Source organism: Andrena cerasifolii, chromosome 5 (genome assembly GCF_050908995.1).
Source record: "Andrena cerasifolii isolate SP2316 chromosome 5, iyAndCera1_principal, whole genome shotgun sequence".
Lineage (NCBI taxonomy): Eukaryota > Metazoa > Arthropoda > Insecta > Hymenoptera > Andrenidae > Andrena > Andrena cerasifolii.
The window spans coordinates 357,538-384,415 of record NC_135122.1 but is presented as its reverse complement, the minus strand read 5'-3'; the positions used below and the strand labels follow the sequence as shown (position 1 = coordinate 384,415).

Below are 26,878 nucleotides of genomic sequence, written 5' to 3'. Positions count from 1 at the left end.
GGACTGTGAAATTATGCTCAGGGTTGATAACACAACAGTTAAGACATACATAAATAAAATAGGAGCGACTTAGTTTCCTCAATTACATAACCTAGCGGCAGATATTTGGAACTGGTGCGAGACCCGTAGGCTATGGGTCCATGCTGCATACATATCATCGCGCGAGAATACTGACGCAGACTTCTTATCACGGATAAAGAATAATGATATCGAGTGGGAGCTGGCCGAATATGCCTTCCACCATATTGTACGGCGTTTTGGATCACCGTCTGTTGACGTCTTCGCTTCACGTGCTAATGCAAAATGCCTAGTCTATTGGGCTTGGGAGAGAAATCTGGATGCAATGAACATTGATGCGTTTACAATAAATTGGAAGCAGAGGGATTTCTATGCATTCCCACCTTTCGCAGTGATCGCTAGAGTCCTTTGTGACGTCCCACTATTTTTCGTGCGGTCATAACTAGCATCTTCCCTATAAGTCATCCCACAACTCCGTCACTATCTACAAAACTCAACTCTTAACCCTTTCCCCCAACCATCGGATCATCTAGACAATGTACCTTAGCGGTCTCCATCTTGAGACGATCAAGCACGAAATCCCCTTCCCCTTTTCGCCCATGAGGCACGATCTCCTCCCTCACATTTAAAATCTAAACAAGTTCTTCGTTCCAAAACCTACTTAACTCGAGACCACGCCTCACCACTCTCTACGATAAATCAAATGCTAGCCACTCTCAAACCTCCCCATTCAGAAACCTCCAAAATCCATCCAATGGGTTAAGTACCCCTTTTCAAAGCCCCAAAAGGACCCCCCCCCCCCAAAGATGCTAATGCGACGCATATTTCGCGCATGAGTCATCAATACGCGTCAATTACATAACACATATTTGAAACATAAGTCATCACACATACCGTCCATTCCCCGCATACCTGTCATTCCATCGCACCATATAAATACCAGGGCGACGCATATTTCGCGCATGAGTCATCAATACGCGTCAATTACATAACACATATTTGAAACATGAGTCATCGCACATACCGTCCATTCCCCGCATACCTGTCATTCCATCGCATCATATAAATACCAGGGCCACATGGACCGCACACAGCTAGTTGGGTAGAATCCGCTACGCGAGTCACTTTAACGCATTCCTTGAAACCTCAGTAATTAGTATTATATTGTTGCGAGCACCCTTTGGTTGGAATCCAGGGCCTGCTGGTACTCGTGACAGGAACACGAGGACAGCGAGAAGAAGGCGATCGGATCGATTGCCTGTCAAGCTGTCATTTGATAGCCAGACGCCATTACGTGCAGACGCATCGACATTTACATATTTCTCGCGCGTTTGTGATTGTATACGATTTATCTGTTACCCTGTTCTTGTTAATGTTCTGTTGCTGCTGTTGAACTTTCGCATTAAACTTCTGCTATGCCGAGCCGAAACCATAACATTATATAAATGCAGTGCTATTCAGTGAAAATGACTATCACTCAACGACAGCGACTGTAAGCTATCATTATTACTTATTGTACGAGTGTATATCACCTCCATTTATATTCATTTATATTATTTTCCATCGTTAACGCTTATTGCTTTATATTTTATATTACTTATGCTTATCACTTTATATTACTTTTATTGCTAACGCTTTTTACATTATATTATTTTCTATTACTTATGCTTATCGCTTTACATTACTTTCATTGCTAACGCTTCTTGCTTCATATTATATTATTGCTCACGTTCATTATATTTATGTTAAACTTGGTTATTGTTAATTCTCACGCATCAATCAATAGTAATATATTGATAATAATATACTACTATTGATTACTGTTTATACACATGTTTATGTGCTAATGCTTAACGTCCCACGCATTATTATATTAACTCTACCGCTTTCGCATTAAGGTTGCATGGCATATTCTTGTGCATTCAACTAAATAAACGCTCTTATCTTAAATAACATTTCGAATGATTGTATTGATCCTTTGGTTACGGAGATTCCAAATCATAATAAGCCATTGCAACAGCTGATCTCGCTTTGCGAACGCCAGGAGTTCTTATAGTGTTTACAAAGCTTACTTTCGCTTAGGTCTTGCACGACCATATGGTTACACATATTTCAAAGAAATATTACGTGTGACTCCTTATATTAATGCAGCGGTAAATCCAATTACCAAGCCTTTAAATACCACGTGCCGGATGTCAAGTTGACTGGGTAAAATCGATGTCGTATTCGTATCTTTTAAGAGGTTTTTCGGAAAGAAATAGACTTAGAAACGAAAAGAGAGGAAATTCTGCCTTGTTTTCCGACTGCTGCCAAAATGCTGCTCCTTACAGAAATATGCGATACTGTCGCATCCGCCTTTCCCAGGATAACCCATATACATATAAAATAATACAGGGTGTAAACGGTGTACGTAGCAATATTTTAGGTGGTGGTATGAGAGGCCCAATGGAACGTAAAAGGTCTTATGACATAGTGTCCGATCTGTGTCCATTTTACAGTAATAATGCCTTAAAGTTAGCACGATGCGCTTGAAACGGATAGTAGCTCGCACATATTGGTGAGACAAACACATTGAAATAAGGTGTTGACCTTCGAGCTTTAAAGGTAATTCCCAAACTGGTGTGTTTTCGGAAGAAAAAATTCTTAAGGGTGATCCTTCAGCGACTGTACTGAAGGAAATGCCGCCTGGTACCCCGTGGCGAAGACTACACCCTGCGATGTCTCACCGAATGCTTATGGCATTCGACTCTCCAAGGAGTTGGAATACCCATAAAAAAGTGAGAAATCTTCCAGCCCCGCATTTCTCATCAAATCTCTGTGAAAACGCCGCCAATCAATAACTTATATTTCTTCGATCAAAATAACACCAAGAACGACGTAATTCGGACCATAATGAACGAAATTAGATGAAAAATTGATGTCCATAATCTCAAACTAATTTCTTTAAAAATAGTGCGATTTACATGGCGTTTAGTATGATTTACATCGAAAAAATAAAGAATAAAAAAATCAGTTTTTCTGAAACGTAGCGCTCGATCGAAGTCGGCGCCTCGTAGTCGAGGGTGAAATTATTCATTACAGTGTTACGTATGTGGAATTTTCCCCTACGGCGCTCTCAAACGTTTTTTCGAGCTCGCGTTTGCGAAAGGAAAACGCCCAAAAAGCCTTTCGGTTAACACATACCAGTAATAGGGGTCATGATCTCGGCCAGCTGGATCACGACCATAGGAACGAAAGTGACACGAGGACGACGCCTAGGATTTCCTTATATGGAGATTCTTAGCGAATCCCCACTCATTTTGGAACTATATAAATTGGATTCAACCTTTTTCGGTTCAAAGGTATAGAGCCACGCCGTGTCACGCTCGTACAGAGTTGGTTAAATCTAGTAAGATAGGGTTCGAGTCCTTGTCAGAATCCCAGTTAACCTCATAGAATCCGCGAGTCCGGTTTAAATTCTATTTGGCATATTGAAATAGCCACTCTTACGCCCCGCATCGCCAGTGCGTCAACACCGTGCAACTATTGGTGACTTACACTATTTATTTAATTAATTAATCGCGACACTTACATTTGTACAATAATTGATTATTTAATATACGAATGGTGTTCACGTGTAAATCGAGTAGATTCGTTGAACCCATCTTTTACCCAGCGACCCTTATAATAATAGTAGCACATAGCCACCGATACAACTTTACCGCTCGAATTGTATCAAACATTAATTAAGAGTTACGAGGCACCACTAACATTTCCAGCGACTCCGTGATTTCGTATCGGGTTCGTCCACGAAACCTCACCCACCTACGGCTCCGTGATTTCGTATCGGGTTCGTTCACGACGTTTCACCCTCCTGTGACTCCCTGATTATTAAAGTCAGGTTCGTCTGCGCTTGAGTCCATTCCTAGAGGCTCCCTCATTTCGCATCAGGTTCATCCGCGCACCTAACTAAAAAATTCTCGCGTTGCCGCAGCCCCGGCTTGTAATAACAGAATATTGTAGGATCACGGAAAAAAGGGAACCTCCTCGGAAACGGGACTTGAACCCGCGATCTTCTGTTTCGTTGCGTGCTGGCCAGCCGCCTTAGCCAACTCGGCTACCGCCGACTCCCCGGTCATAGCCATTCCGTGTCCGTCTCTTATGGTGGTGTGGGTTCCTGATTAGAGGCGGAGAACTATCGATAGTACTATCGATATTATCGATAGCCGACACTATCGGACTCACTATCAATAGTCTTGTATAACTATCGATATTTTCGATAGTTCTTAATGCGAGCGAAAAAGGCCATTCTGTGCCATTGTGCTGCATTGTGCGCATTAATGCCATTAACATTTCAGCGACGCACAGTAAGTCTGATTTATTCATGATTAGTGATTATTTGTTTATTAATTGAACGTTGTTAATTATTCCTAATTCTTAATTATTTCATTTTAGTATTTTGCTTGTTTTCATCATTTATACACTACATTTGATAAGGTATGAAGAGGCACCTCGCAAAGATTAGAAAAGGTACAATCTTTTAAATACTAATTTAAAGTAGAATAATATAGCACAATGTGTTGTGTGACATTTGTAATCTTATTGTAGACAATAGTCCAATAGAAATAAGAAATGAAGTTGGGGAGGAAGAAGACAAATAGTTTTAAAAAAGGAATCCACAATGAAGTCTTCAAATTGTGGGATTTTTTTTGAGAAATCGAATGATAGAAAATTGGCAAAATGCCATGCCTGTAAAAGAGAATACACAACAAGTGTATCCACAAGAATATACAACATGGTATTAAGGGGAGGTTCCGGTCTAGAGCCCCCAAAAATAGGTGATCTTTAGGAATTAATTAAAGGAAAACTGCTATATATAATTTAATGGGACTTTTTGCATTGTATTAAGGATGTCTTACATTATAGAAATATATTTTTTGTTTTATAATTTATCATTACAGACGGCACTGGGGAGTCGTTAAAGTCAGGGCGTCAAAAAATTGATCAAAATCGGTGGGACCTGTATCCCCAAACGTTTTTATCCGATTCGACTGAAAGTTTCTTTATTTTGAAGAATATACTTCTGGCTAGGGGGGAAACCAGAAAAATTACAAAAATGCAATTTTTTTTTAAAAATAACGACACTTGAAGTTTGAAATCACTTTTTCTCTATAGTTTTCATCCTTTCAACGCCTTTGAATATTATAAATTTTCAATTTTTTGTATTTGTTTCTGGTAGCATAATACAAAAAGTTTCAGTCGAATCGGAGAATAACTTTTGGAAATACAGGTCCCACCGTTTTGAGAACTCTGTTTCGAGAAAAATGCGTTTAAAGTTTTACGTGAGTGCCGAGTGGCCGGGTATTTCCCATATGCCACTACTCAAATGCCTATAATTTCGGGAATTTTACGAATTTCAACAAATCCTTTTAAACACGTATTCCTAAAAGATTGAACATTCAAAAAATGAAAAAAAAAATGACTTTTAGACCAGAACCTCCCCTTAAGGAGCAGTCAGTACACTCGGGTACTTTTATATCCACTACTAATGTTAGTGGTAATATGTTAATTCTTCAGTTTACTTTTAACACGTTTTTTTATTATTTCAATTGAAATTAACTGATCTTCTGTTTTAACCTAACCTATCCTAGACCTAAACTAACATATAGTGCCTTTTGTAATTTCGAAACTTTCGATTTTTCAAAATGTCGAAATCGCGATATACAGGGTGTCCCACTAAGGAATGGACAGCGCGATATCTCTTAAAGTATTGTCGATAAAAATATAAAAAAAATAGGGAATTGCATAGTTCGAGGGGGCCCATTTATTAAATATAAACGGACCCAGGCCGTTTGAAAAATTCGTGGCCACTACTAAACGGTAAATGGTGGGGAACTGTTGCGGTGGGGGAAAAAACTTTGGGACCCCTACTACGAATTCCACACCATGAGACCCCTAATTTACCCGAAGAAGCCGAAAAAATGTAGTCCATAGGTCGCGCAGACCCAGTGTAGTGTCCACGTCAGTATTTTCGGAAAAGTGGTGATAACAGTTGCTACAGAACATTATTGTTTGTGCAGTGATTTGTTGTTTCGGCAGTATTTCTACGCTGTGTAAAATAGAACACATACTTTTCAATCGATAGAAAGTGTTTAAAATGCGATCGGCCGATGTGTAGGGAATATGTGGCGAAAATATGTTGCGACTGTTCTTAGTGTAAATGAATGATTTCATAGCGATTTATACTGTTTTTATAAAATAAATTATTATTCCAACCATTTCATTGCATAATTACAGAGAACATTCGTTCGGAAGAAGTAAAAAATCACTCGACTTCACCTCTAGAAATAATTATATTGTTTGGAACCAATCATAATGACATATACACTCCTCACATTAATTAAAGGATCACCTCTAGGTACCCGAAACATAGGGGCAAGTTCACATGGTCATAACTCTGGCAAAAATAGTCGTATCGATATTTTGAAACTATGGTTTGAAAGCGTGGAATCCCTACTTTTAGCTGCTATTTCAGATTTTAGCTGTATTGCTTTTCGACAAAGTTATAACGATATAAAGAGCACTTGGTCAATTTTAAAGCAATTTCTTCAACTTGCTAAAGTTCCGCGGGGAGTATGAAATTTTTTACACAAATTCCATTTACACCAGTTGAAAGCGGCTACTTTCCTGTGTAAAAAGAGAGCAACAGGCAACCGTGCGTTGGCAGAGCAAACAGTTACTGCGACCGCGTTCGGGCGACCTGTAGATGCAGCACACATGCAAAACCTATGTTGCAATACGACGCCACTGAGCGACTCACATGTCCTTTGTCCTGTTTCTACTTGGGGAGTTGTGAGGAGAAGCATTTTACATTGTTATTAAAGCTTTTTTATTTGATCCAATTTGCGAAGTTATATTTTAATATCGAACGCCTTCCCCGCGGTCGAATATAGTACCGCAAACATATGCGTTCGGACATATACATATACCAAAGAGATATATGATGATTGCGACGAGTTCCAATGTATTAAACACAGCTTTCAGAAAAAAACATATTACTTATGGGATTACATAATACAGATATAAGTAACACATTAAAAAAATACGTACAGGATACCGACTAAATGGTATGTAAGTCCCCAAAGTAGTTCTTGCCATGAAATATAACAAATCTTGGTATGGGACTAAACCATCAGCACAGTGTGGATGATATGTACTTCCAACATGTAAAAAACTGCACGCAACTGTTGTTGCACGCAATTGTTGTATAACAGAATCTAGTGCATGGACATCGGTAGTTCCCATTATACCATCTGACACGATTATCATATCTAAAAAAAAATTATTATTACCATTGCAATTAATTTGATATTATTATTACTATAATTATTGTTGTTTCTTAAAATAAAATAAATAGCGGAAACATAAATTCAGAATTAAAGATTACAAAAGAAGAAATTGAGGAACAGCTGACAAAGTAGAAAAAAATAATTCCGAAGAGGGGAAGACGACACACAGAATGAGGCCTAAATGTTTTTTGAAGGTGACACCATAAATAAATTAAGAGATATATATTACATATATATTACACTGTTCGATAAGGTTTCTTAACTTTAATGAAATATGATGGTTTTTATAGCTTATTATAACGAATTTATAAAAATGGCGTAGCATATCAAGATTTGAAGAAAAGTGAGGTTAAACATGCTAAAAAAAGCCTGTTTTGGCCATATTCAAGCCAATATATAAAAAGAACGGTAGGTCCTTGCCAAAATCCGATTAAATACTCGAATTCAGCAAGAAAAAATGTACAAAATACATGTATTACTTTAAGAGTTAAAATAAATTCTAAGCAAGCTACCGCCAGGGCCGTCTTAACAAATTTGAGCGCACTGGGCTAAAAAGATTTGGCGCCCTAACCCTTCACGTACCAACTCTATGCACCGTACAGACTACAGCTTCTTCCTAATAGGTGCAAATCCTATGGACTTAACGACTGTCGTGACTCTCCTCTCATAAAAAATTGAAGAAAAAAAACTTTCCAACATACTTAATTTTTAAGCGTCCTTAGATCACCGGCGCCCTTGGGTTATAGCTCTTTTAGCCCACTGGTTAAGGAGGGCCTGGCTACCGCGTACAGAAATTGTAAGAGACTGAAATCTGTGGTTTATGACATAGACTATACGGCGCGAATTGCAAGAGGACAATCGGGACGCCGACAAGAAGACGGTCTTGTACCGAACGCCATTACGTTCGGACGTGCGGGTCGTACCTTTGTAAACTATTGCTCTGTGTAACAATATACTTCAGTCGTGTGTGCGCCCGTCTAATCATTATTCTACTCCGTTGCGTCGGAGTGACCTGCGGTGAAAACGCCTCAGCGCAACAATATATATAACTTTCTTGTGCATTTATCCAGTTTCTTGTGCGCCGTATAATAGTAAAATTACATATGAGAAAATATGAGAAGATATAGGAAAATAACTAAACAAATATGTTGTTTGAGAATGTGGTAGTTCCGCTCACCTTCCACACTCATCCTCACCGCAGCACCTCTCTGAGAGCAGAAGTCGCGACGGATCTACAACCGATGATCCAATCAGCTCACCGCTTCGATCAACTGATCGTAATTACTAGAACTACTAGACGAGTAACTACTAGAACGTTCGAGAAGTCGCTCGAACGAAAACGGGCATCCATCTTACACTCACTCTTGTTCTCACGGTGTGTAGTAAAAGATGTATCGCGCGTCGAACCACATTTTCTCACCTTGTGAACGCTCACCTCTCATGGTGGATTCATCTATTGAATTGAACTCTCAAATCGCTCTTCTCGCGCACAAGCTCAGCTCCTCTCACGCTCGCATATTGATTGTAGATCGCCGCGGGTGACGCGCACGTGGTGGTGCAACGTGCAGTAATTCTATCATCTTCGTGCATTCATACAATCGCGAGACACTAGAACTCATTCTGCATTCTCACTTTCGCAAACTCACTGTACTCGTTCATGTTAATAAACTTGACACTACTCATTTTAAGTGCTGTATTGTGTGCACCTTTTCACCGTCAGACATAACTTCTCCGGCATCCAACGCGTTCGATCGCTAGATTCTCAAACATATGTATATTTTATAAGTCACCGATTTTTTTTTATTTATTTTAAAACTTCTGTTGAGAAATGAACCGCAGAAGAACTAAATCACGCTCGGCTTATCTGCATTCGGCTTGTCCAGCAACAATGGTTTGACAAGGAGATCCACGCCTTGCAAAAATTCAACACTTTGAAAGGGCCACTTATAGCCTTAAGTCCATATCTGGAAGGCAAGGGACTCTTACGCGTTGGTGGGTGACTCTAGCACGTTCTCCTGTCATATAAGGAACAACATCCGTTGATTATACCGGAGAAGGCCCATTTCACTACGCTGCTTGTATCATATTTCCATTGGATGACTTTGCACGATGAACCCCAACGAACCCTCACTGCCATTCGTCAACACTATTGGATTCCCTGCGGACGACGATTGATGCTCCAGGTTATTTACAAGTATCTTACTTGTTTTCGATGGCGAGCGCATGCCATGTCACAAGGTATGGCTGATCTGCCTAAGTTACGGGTAACCCCGTCTAGACCAGTGGTGAGCAACTTTTGATCCGAAGTGGGCCAAAAGTGCAAACCTACTACTCTATGCGGGCCGCAATATTAAATACATAAATATACTAATCAAAGAATTTTAATTTATGCGATGAATTTATTGTTTCTGACATTGACTTACACTAAAACGTTTTGTTAAATTTGATTTACTGTTTATTAGTAATATATACACAGTAATATATACCTACCTACATATTATAACATAAACAGGTATATGTACGTATATTTTTCTAATTAAGTGAAATTAAATAACTATTGAAATTTACTTAATGAGATGCTTTCTTCTGTTTCTCATAAACGAGCTCCTCAATATTGGGTGGGATATTCGAAACTGCTATTCTAATACAATTATTTAATCGTTTGTCAGCGAGTCGATTGTTACGTCCCGATAGGACTTCCTGTAAATCACCCCGAGCGATTGGAATGATTTACCGGGTTCTTGCTCTATCGAAGGGCTGAGACCCACCTTGACTATACTTACCGGGAATATGGAAGGGGATAAGGGGATGAAAGAATAAAGTTCAGGGGATATAATGGAGAAACGATAAGGCTAAATATGTTGTTACAGAAATAAGATTACTCTACCTCGAGACAGCGCTTCGCCTCGGCTGTTGCTCGCTGTGTTCTCGGATGTCGGTGGCGTAGTGCCCGTCGTACCGCACTGTCTCTAAACGTCGTATTTCTACGCGGTCCTATGTCGGTCTCGATTGCCGCGCAAGGGATCTCCCGACGAGGCCGTTTCCAGTATGTCGGACGGAGTTACCCTTCTTACGAATTACTATCGGCCGAGCGCGCTTCGCGGAATCTACGCGGAGACGTGGTCGCGGTATCTAGACGGTCCTCTGGTCCGTCGCGACTTCCTAGCTCGAGCTCTCGAATAAGAATCCTGTTTTCGCGGCTCTAGATCGCGGGCCGAACCTCGAACGATCCCTACGAATGGGGAAAACTGCCCCGTCGGCAGCTGTCGGTTGCTTCACCAATTCCCCGATTATTGAGAAATAATCGGGGGCTTAGGCCGAACGCGGTCGTTGTCCCCATCGCTGTTGCCACGGGCTCAGCACCACTCGATTGCTTCACGCGAGGCGATTCCGCTGGATCGCCTTTGCAAAACAAAAGCGACGCGTGGACAGCAAGCACGGGATGGACCTGAAGGGCCCATGTAACACGATTAAGACGATCACTTTTTAAAATTTTCATTCTCGAGAATAGTTGCTCACACGCAAATTTGAATTATACAACATTAGAAAGGGATAATTTTATCCTATTTTTTGGCGCAAAATTCATTCCGATATCTTTTACAGTTCAAAAGATATATGCAAATGTTCAGGCGGCCCGCAGGTCAACGGCTCGCGGGCCGCGAGTTGCTCATCACTGATCTAGGCCCTTCCTAAATACCGGAGTGGATTATGCGGGCCCTTTCTTAATTAAGACTACTCCTGGACGAGGGTACAAAACAAGAATGGGTTACATTGCATTATTTGTCTGTCTCGTCACCCATGCTATACATTTAGAAGTAGTGTCTGATTATACTACTGAAGATTTCATTGCAGCATATCGTTGGGTCAGTTGGCGCCGACGTAACTGTGCCACCTTGCTCAGCGACTGCGGCACCAATTTTATCGGTGCTGATCACGAATTGCACCGGCTCATTGCGGTCGCTTCTACAGATTCCAAGGAATTGGTCGTAGCAGTGGCACAAGACGGCACCACATGGAAATCCCCCCCCCCCCCCCCGCTGCAGCATATTTTGGCGGTACCTGGGGGCTGCTGTCAAACTGGTTAAGTTCCATGTGTGAACTCCCGGCCACTCACACCGTTATCGTGCGATCCAGGGGATTTGGAAACGATAACGCCCGGGCATTTTTTAATTGGGGGACCTTTGGTAGCTATACCGGAACCCTTGCTGACTTCAGAGAATCCTGGACGACTTTCTCATTGGCAGCTGTTAATTCAGATGCGCGATCACTTGTGGCGACGTTGGTCGCAAGAGTATCTTCAGATGCTGCAGGTCCGCAACAAATGGCGGACCACTTCTCCCAACGTCAAGGTGGGCGATCTTTGTTTCCTGATGCACGAACCTCTACCACGCACTAGATGGCCACTGGCACGAATCACTGCAGTCCACCCCGGCAGCGATGATTACGTCGGCGTAGTGACACTATGCACGGCGCTACCACTCTGTAATGACGTATATGAAAGATTTGTCTAGTCCCAACACAAGACTAAACTATAACTTGTAAAAATTCCTAAACCAGAATTACGTTCGTCCATACTGGACGAAGCCGGGCGGTATGTTCAAAAATGAAACTGTCGGAGATGGGCGACACCGATACGATCCCCACTACACGCTTGACTGTCGCATGGAGTTCTCGAGGCTCGGCGATATGCTTATCTTTGAACCCGACTGGGGATTTCGAATCCTCACCGCGGCGACTATCCAATCGCTGGCTCCGATATAGGAGCGCTTAGAAATCTGGAGCGTTCGAGAGCTCCGAACCGGCAGTCTCATGAGAGAATCCTTGCGAAAGACACGGGCAATTGTATCGCGAAAATAAAATAGACAGTATCGTCTGTGGAAAGAGTAGTGTATAGTGCAAAAATCCCTAGTTACATATCAACTTAATTTTACAATATAATTTGTTTAAATGTATTGTTTTAACAAATAAATTTTGCAATTCTGAAGCCAGTTTCAGTATCAGCGAACAAAGTTCTACAAAAAAATATGTACAATTGATACGTGCAGTGGCCCAGTGTATTATATGCCCCATAGTATCTGTTGTGACAAATAAACTGTGTATATTATTTATAATTGTAGCAATAAATAATTAATTAAATATGTGCACATTTTTTTCAGAATTGTGCATATATATTTCCTTTAGAATACGATTTTGCAGCCACTTTTTAGAAGATATGTAATTGTGCAAAAAATTGTCTTAACAAATTATTTAAACCAATTAATTTTACAAATTCTGAGTCGGATTCGGATTCAGCAAGCTCAAAAACCACTAACAAAATAAACACAACTTTTTCGTGCATTTACCCAGTTTCTTGTGCGCCATATACTCTACCTCGTAAACCACAGATTTTAGTCTCTTACAACTTCTATACGCCGCAGCTTCCTTAGAATTTATTTTAACTCTTAAGGTAATATATGTATATCCACAAAATTACCTTCTTAAAAAAAAAATACAAAAAAGTGCGCCAAGTATATGCGCGCGTGTAGACGAACAAAAAGAAACTGTCGTAAATTTATTAATGTGCTATATCAAGAGACACGGTAGTGTCTCGCGCCAAGATCATGCGCAGCGCGAAACACACAGCACAGTGTCTATATTGCGCAACGACCCGCTATCAAGAACCCTTCGATTATCGAATCTGAATAATGGTTGATCCGATTAGATTTTGAATGGTCTTAATGTATAGCGTGCGTTTGATTTACACAAGAAAAGTGTCTTCGTTTTATTCCTACGTGCCTTATGAGCTGAGATATTTCAATGCGAAGTTCCAATTTTGGTGAATTTTATGTTCTTAAGATTAAGAATCGTCGTCGTCAAGTGTAGGCAAGAGGGGAACATGAAAGGGTGAGGAAATGCACCGTCAAATCACGCAGCACGAAAAAGACAAAAAGCAGCCGCGTTCAGGTCGCTAGTAACGTAACCTAGCTAGTGTCAATCAATTGAATCATAACCTGCCAAGTGTGAAATAAAGTACGTTGTGAACATTTTGAAATGTCACAAGGTTTTACACCATATATGACACTAAATTATTTTCCCAATTAACAAGGTAAGTCGCCAAAAATTTTTAATACAATTTTTATGTAAAGCTTATAGAAATGAAGGGGACGCACAAGCTTGGATAGAAATGAAGGGGGTGCACAGGTTTGGAGGTTGTCCAGAGAAGGATACATAGACAAAGAAGCATCATATTTCGCACAAGTTTCTGAAAATTTGTCAAATAAGGTAAAGCGACAAAATTAGTGAAAAGACATAGCATTAAGAATTAAGAAAATTACGGCGGACTGCTTGCAAGGTAGAGTAGGTCACATTAGTGATGAAAGTACGCTGAAAACACATCTCCTTTGATACTTTACAATCTTTTGTGAAAGATATTCGTAATACTTTAAAATCTACAGTAGTTCCCACGCTATTCATTAATTTTATTAGTTTCCCATTAACTACAAAATGTATGTTTATTGATGAATTTCCCACAAAATTACCATTTTTTAAAAAAAGTACAGAAGAGTGCGCCAAGTATACGCGCGTGCGCAGATGAAGAAAAAAAACTATCGTAAATTTATTAATGTGCTATATTTAACTTTACAAAACTAATGATACAAAAAATTGCGTCAATTGTAACACTGGCTATTTATACAAACAAAAAATGTATTAAATAATATTAAGGGGGTAGACACGGATAATTCAGCGCGCTGTATACCGACACAATCTGGCCCGAAACATGGGTTCGGGAAATTATGTTGTTTGTCCTTATATGAGCAGATTTTAGGCTGGGTGAGGTCTCATTCGAAGGAGGAAGGTTCAATGCAGCCCGCTCTGGTCTACTCGGGAAGACTGCCAACGTGGAATCATAGCAAAACTGAAGCGTTAGGTGGATACTTGTCACTCACAGTAAAATGCATGATGCAGTCAATTTATGCATTGACGTACGATTGTAGGTTAGGTTATATGCTAGAATTGGGTAAAATGTAATCTAATTACATTTTGCCCAACTTTATATGCAGTTTAGGCACACATTGACTAGGAACTGCTAGGAACTGTAATACATATACTAAATTAATGCTTTTACCGTAACACATACATACATCACTTGAAATCGCTATCGAATTTATGTTATAATTGAGGCAGTGAGAGCAATGACGAACTAACCCACATTAAAAAAAATTTGTTCCTATATTATGTGACTAGTAGAGCCTATTGGAATACGTTATTGCTGTTAACTCAATTTCGAAAAAAATGTGGATTAGTCCGTTGTTGCTATCACTGCCTCAATTATATGACAAAATGTCAGAGAAGGGCATTATTTAAATAAAAAATTATTTAAATAAAAAATTATTTAAATAACGTATCGAATAAAAGAGACTATCTTTATTCGTCACGAATAAAAATAAATCGAGCTAATTTTTATTATACTACTTGAAGCGGTATAATTGAATTCATTTAATCATTAGGAATTCATCCGTCGGCCATGAATAATTTTCACATATTTATTCGTAGTGTAGTGGAGAATCATATATGTAGGTATTTATAATTTAAAAAAAAAACAGTAAGTACATAATTACATATAAAAAAAATTTGTCACTCTTCCTCCTCTTCCTCCTCTTCCTCCTCTTCCTCCTCTTCCTCCTCTCCCACCTTTTTGCCCTCCATACTTTAATTTTTTCAGCTCTTTTTTGAGCTCTCTGTTCTGTAATATAAAAATAATCATAAATCTTATGTTAATTACTGCAATAATGTCTAGACGTTTTCACACTTTCATCAGAATGTGAGCGATCGTTACGTCGCACTTTTGCTATTTCCCTCCAGTTATTGGAGGGCGGAGTCTGCCTGCTGGTTGACGAACTCCGTTGTCGGGATGGAGTCCGCCCGCTGTTTGACGAACTCCATTGTCGAGACGGAGTCCGCCTGCTGTTTGACGAACTCCGTTGTCGGGACGGAGTCCGCCCGCTGTTTCACTAACTCCGTTGTCGGGACGAAGTCCGCTCGCTAGTTGAAGGTCTCCGGCTTCAGGACGGAGTCCGTTCCTTTTCTGTCTCGAGATTGCTCTTCTTTTTGTGGTCTGCATTGCTTGCCATCTAAAAACGAATCGAAGAAACAGTGAAACTATTGAACGTAATTAAAATGGATTTAAAAGTGCAGTAGAAGAGTATTCGGTTATCAAGTTAGTACATTCGGGTACTATATAGGCTTCCTTTAGCCAAGCTTTAGCGCAGGAGAAGAATCTTCAGATTTCTAAATGCTGGAATTTCCAAGTTCGAAAGCTTTGAAATTCAAACATTTCCAAAATTTGTAATTGTGAGGTTATCAAGTTTCAAAATATCTGTATTTTCAAATGTCCAACATTTGTGATTTTAAAATTTCCGATTTTTCCACTTGTGATGTTTAGAAACTGTTTAATTTTCATCACTTGTCTTCTGTTTCAACTAAAGAAAGCCCGTATTGCACCCGAATGTATATACCTTTTCTAGATATTTCGCGGGTAAATTATAACATAACTTTCTTATTCTACGTCAGAATGAATACACGAATCTCTGAGCGTGAAGCTGCGTATCGACATTGCGAGCACGCTTCGTGGAGTGGAGAGTCTGGAGACTACATCGATCATGATCACTTGCGAGGCTGCCGCGCGAGGCACGCTTCGCGGAGTGGAGAGTCTGGAGATTACTTCGATCATGATCACTTTGCGAGGCAGTCTCGTACGACAGTCTCGCGCTACCTGCAGCATGATATTTGCGTCGCCCGAGCCATGCGATTTTTAATCTTGGGGCCGCGAGGTACCTTTGAGCACGTCGAAAAATCGACGGCTGATGCCTCGTAAAGTAATCATGTATGGTAGTCTCCAGATTCTCCACTCCGCGAGATGTGCCTCGCGAAACAGCCTCGCAATGTCGATACGCAACTTGAGAAATACGCGGACACTCAAACAATTACAGTTGACACGATAGATTTTGCACAAAAAATTACAACAATACTATGACGGTAATGAAACTTCACCCGGAATATGTCTAAATACAGTCTTGGGTTGGAAGTAAAATGTAGAAGTGTGTTAGTATGAAAATGGCGTCAGTCGAAAAAAAAAGAAATTGAACTTCGCGTTTATTATGTATCATGTTGATATAATACGTAAAAAATAAGCAAAATGTAAACGAAAAATTTGAGTTTCGACCACTGTCATAATAACCGGCACGTATAGTGAAAAAGACAGGGGTAGTAAGCGTGAAGGTACTTACGATCTTTACTGCTCGACAGTCACTTGTGTTTATGTCGATCGAGGCTTTGTTGGCCTCAAGAGCCAGCGTTACCAGAAAACAATTGCTGGCGCAGTTCACGCATACATTACCACCACTCCTGTAGGTGATCCTACTACATAACGTGCGATTCTTTCCTGAAACCGCTGGGCTGGACCCAAACTGTCCTTCTCACTCACTCAATATTTTGTATTTCACTTGCACCAAGGACCGAGCGACACATCTCGGCCCGCGTAAAAGTTCAAATGCGCAAAGGTGATACGTCAAAAGTATATGCATCGGATAATCCAAAATTCTTTCTTGGGTACATTTCTGCAATTCAAAAGTATTCCCGGAAGTACATACTCTGTGTAAATGCATCAGCATACACCAATCCTAATGGGAAAGAGAGGAATAGAACGCATATACCCGTCCTTTTCACACTATCTTTTGTTCTGCTTCTCAGCATCTGTAACTAATGCAGCGACAATGCTAGCTGATCAGTTTTCTGCCGTTTGCACTACGGTGAAGACGCAGAAAGCAATCGGGGTTTTATTTACTGTTCAGATATTGATGCATATGGAATATTCATAATTTGTGAATTGTTCCATTCCTGCGTGGTTCGTTACTGTAGTGTTGATAAGTGTGTGTGATCATTCCATTGCCATGGAATAAAAGAAGGAAGCCGCAGATGCAAGGAACAATCGCTATTTGAAGGGTGATGCAAAAGCGAAGCAGCCCAAGTTATCTGCGAAGCGTTTATCAAAAAATAAAAAACGTCGAGAAATGTAAGTTATGTTTTATGGTACAGATTTGTATGCAGTTACAGTTTGTGATGTAGTAGTAGTAGCACAGTATTTTGTTGCATATAATACACTATACAATATTATTCATATTCTTCAAATATGTATATCAACAGCTATCTTTGATACTTTACGTACACATATTCTATGCTATGCGCACCGCAACGCATGTCATTACTTTACCCCTCTTGTCCCACTCATTTTTTTCCAATTCGTATGTTCATTATTATTTAATGTATTAATAATCCGATGTATACCGTGTTTGGACTCATTTTCATGTGAAAAATGTCAGCAGCACGTTCCTGCAACTTTCGTGCCGATGAGACGAAATGTAGGAATTTCAAATTTCGTTATATATGTTATACAAACTATATGTTTTGTTAGTATCAAACGTTCAAACCAGTATACGCGTTTTGTTAGATATGCTTCCTTTATAATGCAGTTGTGATTATTTCAATCGTTGTACGTAGTATTCAATGGATAAAAACTGTAATTCAGATTTTATTTTTGTGATGTAGAAGATATATTTAAAATTAGCAACAGTCATCGATACTTTGCGATTCGATGTTGAGCGTATGTAGTTACTTGTTGAATACAAAATATGTACACATTGCTTCTTCTTTTGTGGATTTTTGACCGCAATATGTACGTCCGTATGTGTACCTTTAGCGAAATTGTTTATTGAAAAGCTCAGTCTTCAGGTGTAGTCAGACGGCGAGTCGGCTCGGCTCGCCCAGACTCGGCGAGTCGGCTTGGCAAGCGCGAGTCGGCCGCTTACATAATAATAATAATAATAATAATAATATAATAATAATAAATGACTTTATTGCACCATTACAATTAAAATTACAATGGCGAGTAGGCGAGGTTCAGCATTAACTGCTGCTCTACAACCTAGCCTAAAAAGTTTTTGGGAGATAAAAGGAAAGGAAGGAAAACAAATAGACTAGCATTAAATACAATAAAATAAAATAACTAGAACAAGATAAGAATAAGAAAAAGCCATTTACATATGGAACCGTGAGAGGATGAAAGAACGAGCACTCAGCTTAAAGGAAGCAAACGATGACAGAGAACGTATATTAAACGGAATGAGATTATAATAATAGGAAGATATGTAGGAGAAGGACGCAGTGAATTCAGATCATACAGATACCTCGGCGTACCTGTTGCAAGTATCTTATAGACAAGACAGCAGAGATGGATTTTCCATCTCTGCTTCATCTTTAGTCAGCCAGATCGTTGGAAAGAAGGTGTTATGTGGTCGCACTTACGAACATTATAAGAGAAACGGAGGCATGAGTTCTGCACACGTTGGACAACAGACAAAAGTGAAGAGGAGAGACACGGACCATACACTACATCAGCATAATCAAAGATGGAAATGATTAAGGCTTGACACAACAAGAGCTTCGTGTTAGTAGACAATATACGACGTGAAGGGTAAAGGTCTGGGTTAGATCTGGGCAGATCGACACAACACAGCAACATGACGGTCAAAACACCAATGAGGATCAAAGGTCACACCTAAGTTTTTTAATACAGGTTGTACACCAAGGACAGAGGAGACAAAGGATATGTCAAAAAAGGACAGGTTACTGAGGAAGATAGGAGAACCAGCAACAAGGACAGTGGTTTTCGTAGGATTTAGCTGGAGACCATGAGAGTCTGACCAGTGTATAAGTCGACGTAAATCAGCTTCAATTTCTGCTTTGGCTAGATCAGCACAGCTGGGATCAAAAACCTTGATGATGTTACGTATGTGCAATTTTCCCATACGCCGCTCTCAACCGTTTTTCGAGCCCGAGTCTGCGAACGGAAAACGCCCTAAAATCCTTTCGCTTATCACAAACCACTAAGGGGAGTCATGATCTCGACCATCTGGATCACGACTGATATGTCCCGATATAGGACTTCCTGTAAATCACCCCGAGCGGTTGGAATGATTTACCGGGTTCTTGCTCTATTGAAGGGCTAAGGCCCACCTTGACTATACTTACCGCAGATAAGGAAGGTGAAAAGGGGTTGAAAGAATAAAGTTCAGGGGATAAGGTGGAGAAACGATAAGGCTACATATATTGTTACAGAAGTTAAATGACTCTACCTCGAGACAGCGCTTCGCCTCGGCTGTCGCTCGCTGTGTCGCTCGGGTGTCTTGCGGCACGCTTGCCGTCTCGTGTTTCGGTCGCTCGCAGTGTCGCTGACCCACGGGTAAGTCGTGGTCGCTCGCTGTGCTCTCGGATGTCGGTGGCCTAGAGCCCGTCGTACCGCACTGTCTCTAACGTACTTCTACGCGGTCCTACGTCGGTCTCGATTGACGCGCAAGGGCTCTCCCGGCTAGGCCGTTTCCTGTGTGTCGGACGGAGTTACCCTTCTTACGAATTACTATCGGCCGAGCGCGCTTCGCGGAATCTGCGCGGAGACGTGGTCCCGGTATCTAGACGGTCCTCTGGTCCGTCGCGACTTCCTAGCTCGAGCACTCGAATAAGAATGAATCTTTTTGCGGCTCCCGATCGCGGGCCGAACCTCGAACGATCCCTACGAATGGGGGAAACTGCCCCGTCGGCAGCTGTCGCTTGCTTCACCAATTCCCCGATTATTGAGAAATAATTGGGGAATTGGGCCGAGCGCGGTCGCTGTCCCCATCGCTGTTGCCACGGGCTCAGCACCACTCGATTGCTACACGCGAGGCGATTCCGCTGGATCGCCTTTGCGAAACAAAAGCGACGCGTGGACAGCAAGCACGGGATGGACCTAAAGGGCCCATGTAACACCACCCCACTTAGACACGAAACGGCCTCGGGAGGCTGTTTCGTCGTCAACCCATGCGTAGCTGTCGGCGCGTACGCTTTTTCCGCGTCTTAATACTATAAATAACGCACTTAAAACTAGGGGACGCAAAGAGAAACTAATGAATGAGTCATAATTAACCCATAAAAAACCCATATATTGTTATAAAATAATTTACAGAAAAGAAAAAACAAGGTAATGGCGCTGGTAGGTGGTGATAAGTGGCCTGATCTCTCTGCTGCGAATAGAAATGAAAAACCGAAAAAATTACAATCGGATCGCGTCACTTTTAAGTGTTACAATTTTGTTGGTATTTACCTAATGCGAGAGGTGCTCCTTTATTCCGCTCCGGCGGGGATCACCCAGGGCACATCCCGGGGTTTGGGAGGCTCCAACGGCCTTAGTGCCTCGAGAATCGGGAAGGCCGGGAGAAATCGCGGTTCGGCTTCCACCATTGCCCGGATACAACCGTTGCAATTTCCGGGCACAGACCATCTTAGATGGCGCCTCCGGCACTGGGTGCACCTGGTTAGTGCGACGGCCCTGGTCTCACTCGCCAACCAGTGCACCGCTAGCTTGCGGTAATCGTTGAAATTTTCCGGTGGGTTTGTCCACGCGCATACCCCGCACAGTGTCTGGGTTTTTAACGCCCAGACGCGTCCGTCCTCCCCCGTGCACGCCGTCTCCGGACGCACGCATAGCCTCCGTCCGAAGGGTCCGTGGAGGCGGCGCGGGAGGACGGCCTCTGCCAGGGATGCGCGGACGTGCTTTGAATCGTTGAAGGTGCGATACTCCATTTTCTCGTTGTTGTAAGAATTTTCTAACGACTGTATCTCGCTCGCTTGATTGATGTCTTATATGCTATTGTCCCTACTACCTAATTTTCGCAGCAGAGCGCATCGCGAGGATTGATTCTACAGGTATCGCGTGGGGTTTATTGCTACGGTCAGCAGCTACGGTCTAGAATATTTCGAAGTATGGCTCGGAGCCCGCGAACTTTCTCGCTTGTTCTACCTGAGTTTTTTCATTTGTCCTCGTGGACGGTATAACGGGTAGGTCTGGAGGAAAGGATGTAATAGCAAGAGGACGGGGTCTTGAAATTATTTGCGGAGGGGGACGGGATGGTACCATCTCTATATCCACTTTTGTCTTGGTCCTTGAGGGCTTGCGATGTTGTATGCGGCGCGCCTTCAAAAAACGGTATCCAATCCAGACAATAAGGAGAACGATGAAAATTCCTCCCAGTCCGGGCAGTCCATAGGTAACATAAGTTGTTAGGTTTTCGGTACGATGATGGGTGGCCAGCTCCCTTGCTTGTCTTTCGATGTCTTCCAGGGCGACTGCGTTTGCTATCGCATGGGCGTCGTGAAGGGTCCCCTGGGGCTCCTTTCCTTGATGGTCGGACAAGATTTTTACGTGGTGTTCCGTGAGCGTTGGCAGGATCCCTGAGATGTCTATGTCGATGGATGGTTTGTAAACGGTTGTCAATGTCTCGGTGTCAACTCCGGATGCCCAGACCTGATCGGTGCCGATCTTAGCCTGACAATCTCTCTTCAGTTGTAATATTCCTGCCCCCCGGAGCATTTCATATCCGGCCGCGTGCTTGTTGCATTGGATCTGAAGGGCCTGGGTGTCTTTGATGGAATATAACCAGGTGTTGGGTGCGACCATCTTCTTGAGGAAGGTTCGACTTCCGGGAAGGGCCTTGATGTTGCAACTAGACCACTTGATGTTCTGTGGTCTTAACAACGCATCCGTCTCGCAACTCGGTGCGTTCTCCAAGTCCTGGAGCGGTATGCTGAGTTCGCACATGTACATCCGAGGGTGCTTCCTGCATGCTGTAATGTAGTTCTCGTTGGGCATGAAGTATTGGGTTTTGGTTTGGCTGATTGCCAAATATTGTGTTCTTGGTACTATGAATATAGGGGTAGAGACATTGGTTGAGATAGACTGGAACGCAGGGCACGGTTGTAGGTGATAAAGGTCGAAGGGAATTTGGTCTAGTACGGGGATGTCGAGTGACAAGATGATTCGTCCCTGTATGTAGGCTACGTTTAATTTGGTCACCCCTTGTAATTGTTCGGAATTTAATTCTTCTGGAGTCAGCGGGAATTCGTATGGCGTGGTTTCGCGAATTCGTTCGCAAGTTTGCGCAAGCTGGCTGGGGGACAATACGGCCGGATGTAAGATACCGAGTTTCGCGAACGTAAGCGCGTCCGCAATTATGATGAGCGCGGTCACGTACTCGTCCACGTGTCTGGTCATCAAAAATGTCCATGTCGAAAAGGCTGATTGTAATTCTACTTTTGTTTCTCGTTCGTCTAATTGTAATGTACCCGCCGTTATTTCCTTAATTCTATCGCCCATGTTTTGCACGGAATCCGTTACAGCTTTTAGTGTGTTGTGTATATCCTGGAATTCGGATTTTACAATGTGTGTTTGGTTTCCTAACAGTTCGGCTAAGTGGTTTTGATCCTTGTACAGTTTATCTATTTCCTTATTGTAATATTGGGCGTCGTCGCTATCTAAAGTTCCGAAAAGGGCCTTACTCAGCGATCCGATGAATCCTAACGGTACCGATCGCCTGGTGCGGCGGAGCGGTGATTTTCCCAGAATGCTGAGTAGCAGTTTCTCGTAGCGTTTACTGTCGAGGAGTTTTCGTTGCAAGGCCGCGTTAAGGGCGTCGGCCGGGCAAGGCGTCCAATTATTTGTATTACATATTGCCTTCATCCGGTCTATCTGGGGTTGAAGCTGCGGTCTCGAAGCTAGTACTTCCGCGACTCCTATGCCAGTAACCAGCCTCCATTGGGTATGGAATACTCGGAGGGGTCTGATCCTTTCGTAGTACAAGCCCGGGTTGTGGGTCAATTGCGATATCCTGTAGTCTCCGTCGATGATGTTACTATTAACGATCGTCCACAGGGACGCAAACAAAAACAGCCCACGTCCGTCCATTGTGGCCGTAGTACGAAGGTTTTCCGAAAATGTCAAATTCGCGGGGAAATTCTATTGTTTTTACGTAGTTGACTACTGCAAATACGAAAAACAAGTGAGATAAAGAGGATGGGGGGGGGGGGATAAATAAAGTTTTGGAATGTGGGACCGTGGTTATGGAAGTCGGTAATACGACTCCTTCCTCCGGTCCGTTGTAAGCTTAAACCACACTATATGCGCTTCATTGGCGTCAAGGTGGTTTGTCTTTAATATAAGCATGTTTCAATTTATCGAAATGTTTTATGATTTGTTGGCCCTTTTCTGAGATTAGTACCGCGTTGTTTTGATCGGTAATTGCTTTTATTTTGAAGGGGCCGATGTAATGCGGATCAAATTTGTGGAGCCGGGGCTCCTTTAGTACGTAAACGAGGTCGTTTGCCGCAAAGGTGACCTGATTACTTTTTCGGTCATAAATATTTTTTGAACGCGATTTGCTGGTGTCCAAATTTGATCGCGTGGTCGTTCGGATTTCGTCTAAGCGCTCTACTAGATTTTGTACGTATCCCGGGTATGTTAGCAATTCCTCACGGGACATAGGCGTAAACGGATCTCGAGCTAATTGTCCGAAAACCACTTCGTATGGGGTGAATTTCGTGGCCTCGTGTACCGAGGTGTTATACGAGTACATAGCAAACGGAAGTAGCAAGTCCCAATCCTCGTATCTTTCCTGGTAATGTTTCAGGTACTCAGTTAGGACTATGTGGCTTTTTTCGAGGGAACCGTTGGTCTGTGGTCGATATCCCGATGTGGTTACGTGTTTGATTTTAATCGTTTCAGCTATTCCCTGTATTACGTTATTGATGAAACTTGTTCCGCGATCCGTGAGTATTGCGCGCGGTGCGCCGAAAATTGCGATAAAGTAACGCGATAAGGCGTCGGCCACAGTAACGGCTCGTATGTCCGGTAAAGGGACGGCCATACAGAATTTCGATAGTTGGCATTGCATTGTCAGTACGTGACGGTTTCCGCTTGGTGTAGGGGGAAGCGGTCCTACAGTGTCCAATGCTACCTTATCAAAGGGCCTAGCGGGCGTATCGGTGATTAACATCGGTTCTCGTGTTTTAATGCGTACGAGCTTTTGTTCCTGGCAACTCTGGCAACTTCGTACGAAATCCTCTATATCTCGACGTAAGCGCGGCCAGTCAAATAGGCCGCGGATACGTCGGTACGTCTTTGTCACGCCCTTGTGCCCTCCTATAAGGCTTTCGTGATAGTGCCGGATGATTTCTTCCCGTTTATCTTCCGGTGGTAATTGGATTTCGCCGGTGCAGATTGTAATCATGATGGGTGTACGTTTGAAAATCACTGGCAGTATTTCTGGAGCGCCGTGGCGTCAAAACGGTGTAAGGTTTCGCCATACGTCGCCATACGGAGCGTGCGGACGCGTTCGGTCTCTATGGCGTCCCTGAGCGCTGCTAATGCTGATGTAAGCTCATCTTCTCCCATTTCATGGTAGAAGCTTCTTGCTCCGACAATGCTAAAAATTTTTCCTTCTTCGTTGTGGGTGATTATTACGCGGTTCCTGATTAATTCCTCGGATAATAATTTAGTCTCGTCGAAAAGTCCGATAGCTTTTAAAGTTTTACAAATGGGGCTAGTTAGTATTCTGTCGGAAGATATACAATGAGCATAATTGTCCGGGGTCGACGCTAGCGTGGTTTTTACGATTTTTACTTCGCATTGCGTTGGCTGCGTTTCGTCTTCCGAAGCGTCCGGTGTGTTGTTCCCGAGTCTGGGCGACTCCCTCCAGGTTGTTGGAAGTTTTGGCGGGACGACGAATGGCCTGTAGCTTGTTTCCTGGAACTCCGTTAAATCGGGCATCTTATTTGCATCAGGCCCCCGGCTTATGCCTGATTTCTGCCTGGGTGGCGACGGATCTTTCTGCTCCTCCCATGTCTCGTCCTCAGGTCCAATCATGGTCGACTGCGGGATGTCCAAGACTTCTGCGTGCAGAGGTATTCCCCATGACACCCGCTTCTTTGGGCCTGATCGTAGGTCCTCCGTCTTCTGAGGACTGACATTTTCGTGGTGATTCGTTGCTGTCCCTCCTTCTTTGCAGGGATACTCTTCATCAAAGCTCTTTAAAATGGTGATTTCGTCTGGCGTGAGTGGGCCTATGCGCGAGCTATCGCTTAATATGGCAGAGTCCTCGTCTCCTTCTTCTGGATCGTTGTTTCCCGTATCCAGGAACTCGGGCATTCCCGTCAGACCTTCTGTTGTATCCAGAACGGTGGAATTCGCCCGGCTCTCCGAGCTGGCTGCGTTGTCTCCCTCTGTTGGTTGCAGCTCCTGTTCGGGTTCGTGTCCTTCTAGCGTTGAATCCTCTAGGAGGTCGAACGACGGTGGTTCTTCATAATTCGGTCTGGGCATGCCTTGACGACGCGTGCCTACACGGGTCCCTATGCCTTCCTGCTCTTTTTCCGGCGCAGTTTCTTTTGAGGTAGTCGGGAACGCGTGCGAAACCGGGTTCCGCGATAACGCGTCGGCGTTCGCGTTTACTCGGCCGGGTTTATAAATGATCTCGTATTGATAGTCGGCGAGCGTGATTTTCCAACGGGCTAGTCGCGACACCGGGTCTTTTACCGAGGATAACCATTGAAGCGGCCGGTGGTCGGTTACCAAGAGGAATTTTCGTCCATAAATGTACGTGCGGAATTGTTTTACAGCGTAAATTATCGCGAGGCACTCCTTTTCAGTTGTTGAGTAGTTTTCCTGGCACGGCGTGAGTACCTGTGAGGCGTACGCTATAGGCGGGTCTTCACCTATCTTTCCCTGACTCAAAATCGCACCGACGGCTACGTCCGTTGTAATAATAAACGGTTCATCGTAATTCGGATAACGTAGAACCGGCTCCTTACAGAGTGCCTGGCGTAGATCTTCGAAACTCTCTTGGTGTTTCTCAGTCCAAAAGAACGGAATTTTGACGCTTGTTAAATTCGTGAGTGGTTTAGCACGTTCCGCCATTTCTGGGATGAAACGACGGTAGTAATTTACGAGACCCAAGAATTGCTTTACATTCTTCCTGCTTTTTGGTACGGGGAATGCAGAGACGGCCCGGATCTTCTCGGGATTGGGTCTGACTCCGTCGGCTGCTATTATGTGACCCAAGTACACGATCTTGTCCTTCAAGAACCTGGCCTTCTCCGTCTGCAGCGTCAAGTTATGCTCGCGTAAGCGATCGAAGAATCTCTCAAGTCTGCGTAAGTGTTCCTCGAGCGTGCGCGAATGTATAACTATGTCGTCTAAATACACGAACAGCTCTTTACCGATAAGCCCTTGAAGCACGGTATTCATTAGGCGTTGAAAGGTGGCTGGAGCGTTCTTTAACCCGAACGGCATACGGAGATATTCAAAGTGTCCGTCGGGGGTGGTAAACGCGGTTTTCGCACGGTCTTCGGGAGCCATAGGAATTTGGTGGAAACCGTTCGCTAGGTCAAAAACTGAGAAAAATCGGGCTCCGCCTAAGCGATCGAGAAGGTCCGTAATTCGCGGTAAGGGGAAACGGTCGTCGATCGTTTTGGCGTTCAAGGTTCTGAAATCCGCCACTATCCTCCAGCGTTTTTTTCCATCTGGGTCCGCCTTCTTCGGGACCACATGTAATGGTGAGTTATGTGGCGACGACGAGGCTGCGATTATTCCCAGCTCTTCGAGGTTCCTTGTTTGATTGGCAATTTCTTCGTCC

At 42.9% G+C, this 26,878-nt stretch overlaps 1 protein-coding gene across 5 annotated transcripts in view; it reads right to left on the bottom strand.

Moving 5' to 3' along the window:
* The window catches only part of LOC143369376 (KICSTOR complex protein SZT2), a 391,751-nt gene that overhangs the window by 209,188 nt on the left and 155,685 nt on the right, over positions 1-26,878 (bottom strand). For all 5 annotated transcript variants that reach the window (XM_076813233.1, XM_076813234.1, XM_076813236.1 and 2 more), the window contains one exon: positions 7,108-7,328. In XM_076813233.1, coding sequence (XP_076669348.1) covers positions 7,108-7,328 — 221 coding nt within the window. The remainder of the gene's footprint in view (positions 1-7,107; positions 7,329-26,878) is intronic.